The 12,172-nt window shown below is 38.8% G+C and overlaps 1 protein-coding gene across 1 annotated transcript; it reads right to left on the minus strand.

Annotated features, from left to right (window-relative positions):
* Positions 1-4,908: 4,908 nt before the first annotated feature.
* Positions 4,909-11,417, minus strand: LOC121896952 (protein phosphatase 1 regulatory subunit 3A-like). The gene is made up of 3 exons (XM_042411080.1): positions 10,631-11,417; positions 9,711-9,963; positions 4,909-9,030 (listed from the first exon to the last, which is right to left on the minus strand). The coding sequence occupies exons 1-2, from the start codon at positions 11,407-11,409 to the stop codon at positions 9,885-9,887; spliced, it is 858 nt and encodes a 285-aa protein (XP_042267014.1). The 5' UTR covers positions 11,410-11,417; the 3' UTR covers positions 4,909-9,030; positions 9,711-9,884.
* Positions 11,418-12,172: the final 755 nt, after the last annotated feature.

Raw genomic sequence — 12,172 nt, forward strand, 5'->3', positions numbered from 1 at the left:
AGAGTGCGTGTCGTGGTGAGTTTAAATGCGCCACGTAAATCCCACAACTCCTTTTCCTAAAGTTATCTCAACAACACATGACATGACAGAAAAAAAAGTGTTTGCTTTCAATGATGTCAAAGACTATGAAATAATGTCTTCTTCTTTGAACAAGGCTTTAAAAACTGTCTGGAAATTTAATTGATACGACTTATTTGTGTGATTTTACTTCTTTTTACTTCCTTTTTTCCCCTCTCAAATCAGTTATTTATTTTAATTAGATTATTTATGTATTTATTTTATTCTAATTATACTTATTCATGGCACCCTTGCTACCCTGCATTGCACTATACATTGTTTTATATGTGTGTATGAAAAAGAATTCATAAAAGTATAAATAAAGTTAAGTTGGGGAAAAAAATTGCATGACATGGAACACCATGCTTAGGTATGTATATGCCAATACATAATTTTTATTCATAAGCTAAAATGACCATTAATTTTTTAAGTTATTCTGTAAATGGTGCTTAATTTAACTGTTTTTAAAGGTCTTCATACTCATAATGTGACAAAATCACACTATAAACCACATAATTTATGTTGGTAGTAGTAAACACATGATTATAGATGTGTTCAGTACAACCTACAGTGATTTGGCACTGATACAGCAACACAACAAAGACCCTTGGCCAACTGCCTCGACAAGTGTGATAATCTGATTAGGCCCTGAAATGGGTTGTAGTCTGTGCAATAGATTTGGAGTAGAGTTAGTGTGACTGGACATGAACATGATGTTGAGTCCTGTTCGGGGGGATAGTGTGAGAAAAGGCACCAGGGGAAAAAAGGCCCCAAAAAAATACGTAATGAAAGAATTGTCCCTCGTGGTGTGATTTTTGGTGTAAATATTTCAGAGGCATTACATAAATATTAGACACCTCAAAATTTGTAAGTCTCCTGAATGCATTCAACTGTCAAATAGGCTAAGAAATCAAGTCTAAACAACAGTAATACAACAGTAAACTGTAAATTACTTGAGGAATCAGTGGTGAATATATGTACAGAGAGGCCCAAATAACTGTTGCTTAAGTATGGTATACTGTAAACCTTCAGTGGTAAAATTGGTGTTAGTATGCACATGAAGTCAACAGAAACATCTCACGTTTACTATGAGAAATTCACATCCTATAAAGGGTTATGAGGATCATTTTATATTTAATTTATCATCTTTACAGCACTTCTAAAATTTTGATTTAGTCCACCTGTATGATTTTGTGCTTCCCATTTGACTTGTGCTAACTGTATATATGTTGTATATAGTGTCACCCAGTGGTTCCAGTCTTATTTGTTTGTTTAATTTGGAGGACTTGTTGCAAAAGACAGATCTCCACTTGTCCTTCTCATCTTTTCATTCATAGTTGATTAACAATGTGCCACATTTGTCAAAAAGAAAAACACTGACTTGGTTGATTTTAAAGGGGTTCACTTGTTGCAAGAGTGAAATTATTATTTGAAACAATTAAAATCTTGCCATTTCTACACTGCTTTTATCCTAAAGTAAACTTGAGCTCAGGACAATTGCATCTAAAGCCTCAAAATCCCAACCGAAGCTATAAATTCTTTTAAATCCCTTGAAGAACATAACTATTCCCATCTTCCAAAAATAACCCATAGCACATGATGGTGACTACACTGTTTACTTAGCTGCAGATAGACCTGCTTGAGGCACTATGATACTGTCGTGGATGGGATGTAATTACATCATAAAACCATACTAATTTTAGCAGGTATTATAAAACCTCATCATGTGAGGTTTCACATGTATGTAAAGGATACCAGTAGTAAACAAGAAAAGTTGTAACAAAGAAATGGGAAAGGCCTATTAAATTATAATCTATTTAACTGTTTTCCATTGCAGTTTGTACAGTTTTATTGCTGTGTTTACAAAGATCAATTTGGATTTTCTCTCACTTAACTTTAAATGTAATTGTGCGGTATATATTGTGTGGGTCAGATCATAAGTCATTCATTTTGTATCTTGATATTTTAATACATTAATATGAAAATGTGTCATATTTTATTAAAGATAACATCTTTAGATTTTCTGACAGTTTAAAAAAAACATCTAGCACTGCTCATCCAATTTCAATGAGAGTAAAAAGTGGTGAATTTATACAATTTTCCTAAAGCTTTTTGTTTTTTTAAATGATCAGACCTTAAATGTTGTGATTAATTTGTAATATATATAACTTTGACATATGTGTTACAAGTATACTAAAATTCTCCTTAGTTAGCATAGTCACAGAGGCCTGGCCTGTCATCCACAGAGACCTGACATGGTGGAAATACTGTAGACTTCATATTTAGGTTGAGGATAAATTTGTAAATAGCTTTGGTTTTTGTTTTTCAGTCCCTTTGGTCATGTAAGTAGCCTTGATTGGTGACTAAATTTAACATTTAGATTTTACTTTTCAAGTGTTGAGTATCTTGGGTTCACTCAAGACATGCCCTCTTCACATATCTTTCATATAAAGGTGCCCTTTTCTCTAAGACAGTGGTTCTCAAACGTTTTCACATCAAGGACCCCTAAACTGACACAGTTTAGACCATGAACCCTCATCTGATAAGATTTTTGCTTCTGGATGTTTTACAGAAAGTGTATGAAACCCATGACCAACATAGTCGTACTTTCTGTCATTGTGTGACACTTATGGATGGAATAATAGTGAAAATAAATTATTCTCCTTTTTGCTGGGTACCCCCTAGAACCTCTCAAGGACCTCTGAGGGTCTCCAGACCCCATTCTAAGAATCGCTGCTCTAAGAAAACTGGCCCATTTTTTGATATTTGAAGCCAAGGCAGCGCTCCTGCTTCCATGTAAAATACTTCAATGCTCTAGATGCTGATTCACGTACTTGGACTCTATTTATCACCGCACTCGAGTAATAAAAGGCCTAGAAAGAGGTCAGACAGGCATCTGTTAGTGTGGAAATGAAGACAGTTGGCTGGCTGCGGTCTGCAGTAGCTATTAAACATTGAGGTCATCATCAGTATATGCAGTCTAACAGGTGTAAAGTTCAGCCAACATGCTGCGATGATATGTGGCCAAAACAAGCTCCACCTGCACAGCTAATAAGAATTAATTGTTATTGCTTTTGTTGCAAGGCAAACACCTAATACTCAGAGCCAGGCCAACTAAAAGGAAAATGTCATGTTTAATAAGTAAAGAAACTGTTTATTAATATAATACTGACAGCAGAAGGGTGTTACACCTCTGGCAGTATTACAAATCAGATACTAATCACTAAAATGACATGATCTCATTTAAAATAACTAAAAGACAGAAAGGTGAGGCTGAATTGAAATGTAGGACTCAGCACACTATTAAGTTTTGAACAAAAACCCTTGTTCTTGAAGGCTAATATTGGACTTTGAACAATACAAAATGCATGGACATGTAATTAATTACAGATATATACACCCTTCTGCATGTCTGACTTGTGAAAAATGCAACTGTGTTTCTTTTAGTAGCTAAAAATGTTCATGTCCATCTGGCAAACAAGAGTGGTAATCCTCGCAGTGGACTGCCCAGAAATCCCCTGGCGAGAATACTACTGCAGCTGTGTTCAGCTCAAAACAGAGCCAAAAGCCAAAGTTCAAATGGAGCAATAGCTAAAAGCTATAGCTACAAGTGACTTGATTTGACACTCTGTCCATTCAATCTGAGACCAAATTACTCAGCTACTTTGGACGGGCATTGCAAGCTGTCAGAGGAGTTGTCCACTTTGCCAGATTTACTGCTGTGGACTGACACTGAAAGACAGTATGTCAAAAATGCACGCGCACTTGGCTCAACGTCTTCTTTTTGGACCAGTTTCATCTTGGAAAGAAGCCTGCCATTCTTTCCCAGGGAAAGATAAGAAAAGAACGGAACAAGATCAGGAATAATCTGAAACTATTTCCGTCAATTCTCTCAATGTAGCTCTGTGTTCATTTGTAAATATTGAATTTCTGGATGCAGCATGCACTTTTAAAACCCAACACATGGCAACTAAACCGTAAAAAAGTCAGCAGGTTAATACTTGTTTTAGTCTACTTGATGCCAAACATATTTTAAAACTGATAGCTGGTGATAACAAGATACGTGATTTGATCAGAATGCAGCCCGCGATAAAAACATTTCAACACACCAGGAACACAAATAAGAATCCAAACTGTCGGGTCAGATCTAGTTTCTGTGTTGCTGTTCCTGAGTTTCAGGGTATGACCCCAGATTTCTGACATAACACACCACTGATGGCATTGCATTCGTGTTTCTTTTTGAAACTCTGTTACTGACCTACAGCATCAGAGGGAGAAAAAAATAACTCTACTATTTAGTTTATTTTTCAATGTCAGCACAGTCCAGTTTACTACAGAAAAATATTATTTGTATTTTGAAACATCATTCCATAATGCCTTAAGCCAGTTTTTAGCCACGCTGACGGCATGGCTCGAGGGACTGCAATGTCGTTCTGTTGGTCGAGCTTCAATTTTGGTCCAGACTGAAAAATCTCAACAACTACTGGATGGTTTTTAATGACATTTTCTACAGACATTCATGGTTCCCAGAGGATAAATCCTAATAACTTTGGTCATCCCCAAACACTTCTTCTAGCACCACCGTGACGTTGACATCTGTGATTTTGAGTGAAATGTCTCAACAATCATGGATGGACATTTGGTACAAATATCCATGTCTCCCTTTGGGATGAATTGTAACAATGTCAACTAAAAACCTGTAAAACTAATGACATTTCCATCAGCCTCAGTTGTACTTTATGTTTAGTACTAATTACCAATTGTTATGCCTGCTAAACATCAGCATGTTATCAGCATCATTGTGAGCATGTTAGCATTTAGCTAAGCACCGCTGCGCCTACAGCCTCACAGAGCAGTTAGCATGCCTGTAACCTCTTAGCCTCGTTTCCAATGAACATGCTGGATACTGAATTCCAGAAACTGCATGAACAATTAATTTCTTAACTTTTTTTATAAGAACTGGACCCACACCACACCTCCCGTTTGATCCTTCCCTTAGTATTTGTGATCATGAATGCATTTTTAAAAAATATTTTTTTTGCTATGTTTAAATATGTATGTGGATTGACTGTGTTATGTATGCAGTAGTGCTCTAAGCATTGAAATAAAAACTTGTTAACCTCACTGATGTGTCAACAGCACAATTTATTCATTCCTTATGAAAAGTAAATGTAGCTTACACAAATACTATGATTTGGGGTGTCATTCATACACAGCACACTGACGATTTCCATTTACACCTCGAAAATGAATTAATGCTCTGCAGAAGTGATCAGTGTGAGAAATGGTCCGCAGCCTGTTGGCTGAGTCTACAGAAAGTTTTATGTACAGTAAAGCATAAAGAAAATTGGTTATTACTCTTAATAACAGAGAGTTAACATACTCCCATAGGGAATATACAGCATTTATTCTGATGTGTGTCATATAAACTTTGCAATTAATGCCCATTTTTATCTACTGCTCTTCTATTTAGACCATTAATAACTGTGCATGTCTTCTCCAAATAAATATCAAATGTCATGATAGTATGTAGCGGAAAAAAAGGAGTTAAAATCTACTAAACTAACAGACCTTGTGGTCTCATGTGAGTTCCTTCTACACTCATAGACCTCAGAGGTTTATTTTAAACATAACCACAACTGAAACTGATTTTTACAGCTTCACTTAACCTATCTTGTTGTTTTTAACTGGCTGCCTCTCACCCTGACAGAAGAGCCAAACCACAGTTATTAAATACAGCCCGAAACAGGCAAGAAAATCATAATGGTATGCCACAACTAAAAATACCACTAACAAGGTGGCGTATAACAATGTTTTTGAGATATTGCTACAGGAAAAAGTATCTTTCCACCATGAAACATTTCTGTCGATGCCTTCCTGCACACTTGACGCTGACAGAGCTGCAGCAGTGGGTTGGATATCTGCCATCCCTGTGTCTTCATGACTGACCTGAGGGCAGCTGAGGTGTTCCTCATCCAGAGACTCACTGATGGATGGCATGGTTGTGGATAGCAGTTTGCTTCTGCTTACAGAGGGCCTTTTGCTCACACTCAAACCTGTATCTTTGCTGTGGTCTTTAGAGGCCTGTGCTCCTGTGTGGACAGCCCTCAGACAGTGCATGTACAACTCTACCTCGTCGTCGGAGTCGGACTCTGCTGAAGCGCTGTCGTGGCTTGTTTGGTCACTTACAGGTTCATCTGTTAAAATGCACAAACCTCCCTCTGCAGCTACGAAATCACTCTCATCTTTCCCAGCTTTTGATAGGTCATGTGTAACACCCTGGTTGCTTTGAAATTCCTCCTCTTTGCAAGGATGCATTTCAGCTGAGATGTGTGCATTTTGCCCTTCTCCTGTATTTTCTTTGTCAATTACATTCTTGTCTGCACCTTCCTGCACAATGTTCACCGGAGCAGATAAACCATCCTTGACCTTGTTTTGTGTACTGTCTAACCTCTCTTCAAAGCACTCGACTTCATCCTGTCTGTCTGCTATTGCTGTATACTCTGACTCTGCATCTACAATTTCCTCCTCTCCTGCCTCATCGACTAACATTTCCTCCTCATAATCAGGATTCTCCTCTTCTATGTTTTGCTCTTCTGGTTTTACCTGATCCCCCCACTTCATGTCTGTTTCATCTTCATCGTAGAAGTCTATTTCCATTTCTTCCTCCTCCTCTATCTCATCCTCTTCTTGGATGTCTGTCCCTGTAATATTTACCTCTTGCATCTCTGCAAAGTGTTTTTCTTTTTCGAACTCTGCCTCTTCTTCTTCCTTTCCCTCCCCTATTTCAGTATCTTCTGCTATTCCTTCCTCACCAGGTATATATTCCTTCTTTGTGGTTTGAACATAGTCTAATTCTTTCCCAAACACAGTCTCCACAATTTCTTCCTCTCCTATTGTGCTCCTGTTCTCTACCTCCAAAGCATCTTCAGCTTTGTCCTCTTTCTCCTCAGCAGCTGTGATCTCCAAAGTTTCTTCCTCTGTTTTCTTCTCTATTGTATCCTCATTTTTCTCAATCCCTGTGTCCTCCATTAGTTCTCCGGACTCTTTCTCCACTGCTTCTGTGTCCTCTGTGCTTAAGTTTATCACCTTGCTTCCCTCTTCATCTGTTAAGATGTTCTTTTCCTCTTCCTCAACCATCATTTCCCAGTTTTGTATATCAGTAATCTCCGCTAAACTAAGATCCTCCGGTTTTGACACTGTAGCTTTCGTTTCTACCTTTTCAGAAATAATCTCTGCTTCATCTTTTAGCTCCACAAACATGTCACTATGTACGTGATTGTTACTCATCACTGCCTTTGTCAATGACTCAGCTGCCTCACCACTGACCTTAATTTCAGCTGAGTGGTCTGTTTCATCTTCATGCAAATTGTTTGCCACTTCATTTCCATCTCCCATGTTACTAGTTTCTTCCTGAGTTTCGAGATGTGTCTCAGGTGTTGTGACATCCTTTTCCTCCACAATTTCAAAGCAAGAAACACTTTCAGTTTCTTCTGTAGCTGAATCACTGATATGGTTAGCATCCAAATCATGTAAAGTTTCTAATAGTTCATCCTTTTCTGGAGATGTATTAGTGGTTGTTGATCTAATTATGGTTTCGTCAATGTTTTCCTCTTTGTTTGACTCATCTACAGAGTCATGACTATCTGCTCCACTGCTGCTGGCCTGTTGGTCTGTGTCATCGCTAACATGCTCTGATACACTCTGAGGAGGCTGAAGTGAAAGAAAAGAGGTTTGTTGACTGTCCTCTTGTGTTTCACTCTGTGCGAGTTTTTCATCCAAATATGTTTTAATTTGTGTACATGTACTCTCTGGCAGTTGAGCCTGATCTGTTTCTTCTCTAGTTTGGTTTTGGAGGTCACAGGTCAGAATGTCTTCCTGTGCTTTTCCCTGGGGACATGAAGTGTCTCCGGATATTTGTGCATCCAACAAATCCGTATTTAAAATGTTCCCGGTCTGGGGATGACTTGTTATATCTCCTAATGGTGATAATAGAACCTGAGGTGTATCTGTGCTTCGCTGGTCTGATTTTTTAATCTCAACCGGATCTTGCAGAGTGTCATGGTGCAGAGTGTCATGTGCTGTCATACTCAAATTTGCCTCTTCTTTCTCAAGGAGAGGAGTATTCAAATTGGCATCTAAATATTCTTGGTTTGATTCCTGAGTCTCTATCACATTTCTCTGCAATTTGTTGTGGTTACTTTCAGTATCTGCTGAAACAGTGGAGCTACTCTCCCTTCTTTCAGTGTGAGGATAACTTTGAGTTAAGTCTGCAACACTCGGTTTAGCCAATACTGGATTTCCACAATCCCCTAAGCTTTGACTTTCATTTCCCACTCTGCCAAACATCTGATGATAAAGTGGAGCCACCACAGTTCCAAATGTGAAGCTGGTGGTCTGGCTAACAAGGCTTTCACTGCTCTCAGCTGAAACAACACTGTCAGCTGTTTCACTGGCAGTGTTGCTACCGCATGTGTAATTCACGCCTTGCTTCTGACTTCTCTCCTCAGCTCTAGAGATGGACTTGTGGATATTTTGGCCTTCTGCAGAAGCAGGCTCATCATTTGAATGTGATGGGTTGTCTGGGATATCTGTGGCAGTTGCACCTCCGGTTAATGTTGCTGAGTCAGACAAATTTATGCTCTCAGGTTTCTCTGGCTCGTTGTTAGATATGTAGTCTTGTGCTCGTGATGTATCATGTCGGACATCAAGAGAGGTTTTGCTGCATGTTGCCAGAGCTTCAGAGACAAACTGATAATCTTCTGTTTTGCTGTTCCCCTCAGGAAAAGACTGTGTATCTGAATGCTTTTCCACTGGGTTTTCTTCTTTGGCTGCCTGTTTCGCTTCTGGAGGTGATGCATCACTTTCACCACCATTTACTACACCGTCTCTTTGAGCAAAGTAGTCCCTCACCCGAGCCATCCGCGCTGCCTTTCGGCGGCTTCTTCGGCTGCAGTTCTGTCTGCTCTCAGTCTGTCCATCAACAACATGGATAGATTAATTACAGTTAGCTCACACAATAGTTATGCTGTTATAAGGAGAGGGAGCAGGGTGACATTTAAAGGTGAATGTCACACAGTATTATACTCGGATTTAATACTGTCCTTGCATTTTAAATTAAATTAAAAAAGGAGAACGATTAAAATACTATTGAAATAGCATGCACAACAAAATATGAAACTTTGAAGAAGTGCAAGCATGGACAGAGTGTTCTTTTGGTGCACAGCACATTATGTTACACTGGTGCTACTCAAGCTCCAGTCATGTGACACTCACTCAGAAAGGAGAGAGGGATCATCTTAAGTTTCCTATTCGTCTTGTACCTCATAAACACACTATAGTATGTTTAAGCTTCCTTTCAGAGCTAATAATGCATCTAACCATGAGTGATAGTATTGTCAATCACTTCATTTTACAGCACTTGATGATTTAAAACATCAGGACGATTAGGTAGTGTCAAGTAAATTGTTAATCGCAAGATATAATATTATGCTAACTTAACCTGCAAATATGTTAGTGTAATGAAATAAGCACACATGTACAGTATGTCATGCATTGAATTGGCTTGTTCAAACATGACTATTGTGAGACTGAGACTATTGTGTTTTGATTCATAGAGGAAATGGTAAGTATTGGTGTTATTTTCCACGCACCTCTAATTTCTGTGCTTCTTCCTCTGAAATTCCTGGCCGACCATCAGAGATTTGATTGACTTCCACAGTATCCACTTTCTCTCCATGTTTTGACATATCTGGAGAAAAGAGACATTTTACATTTGTTTTGTAGCTGTATTATTACAGTCATGTTTAATTTCAGGATTAGAAAAATTAATGTTTACCTGCTGGTATGTTTTCCTGTGATGACGTTTCCTCGGCTGACACGATTTCCACAGCAGAGAAGTTCTGACTGTGAATTAATGAAAAATTAAAATACAATGGAAACTTGTAAACTTTTACATGCATATTATCAATTAACAAACTGTTTAAGCTGATGATGGGGTTTCTCAGAGAAAGGCACAATATTGCTGTTTTAAAGTTTTTGGTTTCCCATTTAAAAACAGCCTGTATGAATTGTTACACAACTCTTGCATCTTTCCACAATTTTGTAAACCTCTTGTATTATTTGTTTAACAATGACACAGAAAATTTATATGAAATGGTTTATTTCAACTTAGAGATTATAGATGTTATGTGCACCAAAATAAACCAGATTGGCTACCTTATTTTTACGCTTCAGAATATGGTAAAATTTGACTTGTTTTATATTAATTCTAAAACACTACTTGATGGCTTCAAACAAAAAAGTCCTGACAGTGGTTTCAACCTGGGGGTCAGACCCCCACCAAGGGGTCATAAGATAAAAAGGGGTCAAATTAATGGATAAGAAGATAAAATATTCTTCTGCTACACAAAATAATGCATATTTTTTTCTGACTTTTCTCTTATCTTTGTATGTTTCTTGTGGAAAACTGAAAACTGTTACCTCTTCAGACCTCAGAGAGTTATTGAACTTATTTAGTGGAACTGAATTGACCTTTGCACAATTAGCCAAACATGTTCTACAGTATCCTCACCTGACAGTCTTAAGGCAACTTTTCTTCTGTGAACTTTCCTTTTGTGGTGTCTCCTTCTGGTCTTTTGTTCTCTGGTGACAGAACAAAACATAGTTCTTGTTGTTATTGTTGGACCAGAATGTTCCAACAGGAGTCTCATACCTCAGACAAAAGTCAACTCTGGCTCCGTGCTGCCCGAATGGGGGCACTAGGGTTATCTTAAAGGAGAAACAGTCCATCAGACCGTCACTGGAACCGGGTATGTACTCTGCCAGGAGGTCAAAGTGACTCGTCCAACCGTCCAAACTGGTTCGGATGTATACCGCTTTATCGAAGGAGATGTTGAGGACACGGATCACTCCTTTCACTATAGTGGTCCCTGGAAGTAACTCGATGGTCTCCAACTCTACTTTCTGCTCCTGCACCTTGACGGACAGCTCCTCAGTAGACATCGGAACGGTGAAAGTGAAAGGAGATAGGAAGTATTCCTCTGCATCTTTACCTTCGCTGTCAGAAGAGTCATATCCTGGCAGCTTGGGAACATCCCATGTGTCAAACTCCTTCACATGCACCAGACTGAGGCCTTTGGCGTCCGCAAAGGACACTCTTCTTGAGCCACACACAGGTGGCTCCCATTCCTCATCAGAGACCGAGCTCCTTCTCCGTGGGAGAGGAGAGGATTTGGGCCTGATGCCGATCACCACATCGCAGTCGTCATCGTCTATGTCCAGGGAGATGAGGCCTGGCACTCCTAAGAGGCTATAGGCACCAGAAGTTTTTGGTTGTCCCAGAAACTCCATGGGGCTCTCTGTGGAGAGTCAGCGGGAAGTGAACTGCAGCTCTTCTGCTTCTGGCAACTGACATTCAACATGCTCTGACTTAACAGATGGAGTCGAGTTACAGATGACATTGTTGCAAGGGCCAACACTATAAATAGGCCAGAAAGGACTCAAACTATGTACAGTAGTCTAAACTCAGGAGGAGAAAATATCATCCTCTTGCCTCTTTGAGGCACATCACATGATATAATCTGCAATTCTGTACTAATATTTCTAATTTTCCCTCTTTAAAACTATTACAACACGTAAAAGTTTTCTGGACATCTCTCTTGTGTAACTTTAATTACTCCTTGGAGAGTTGTAATGCTACTTGTACAGCAAGCATTAGATTTACCACAGCAGCTATTTTTTTTGCTTTTGGGTTACACAAGATCTAAAACAGAACAAATGGCTTCTGGACACTGTTCAGGCCTCCACAATAATTTCACTGACCAATAGCTGACTCTGTGATGGTGCAATAACTGTGAAAATAAGTATGAAAGAAACAACCATTCCACATAAGCTTATTCTTTTATCTGTTTGCAGCTTATGCCGTATCAAGATTTATCTGTGGCTAACAGAATTATACAGTTTACAGCTATGCATTGTGTTTGGACTATTTCCTGTGTTTATCTTACAGCTGTGACAAAGTGGCGTATCAAGCTCAAACCATGACCAAAGTGGTTAATCCTTAATCTTGCTGAGCAAATAAAATACATTTTTCAGCAGTGAGTAAGAGTGCTGT

This window comes from Thunnus maccoyii, chromosome 5, assembly GCF_910596095.1.
Source record: "Thunnus maccoyii chromosome 5, fThuMac1.1, whole genome shotgun sequence".
NCBI lineage: Eukaryota > Metazoa > Chordata > Actinopteri > Scombriformes > Scombridae > Thunnus > Thunnus maccoyii.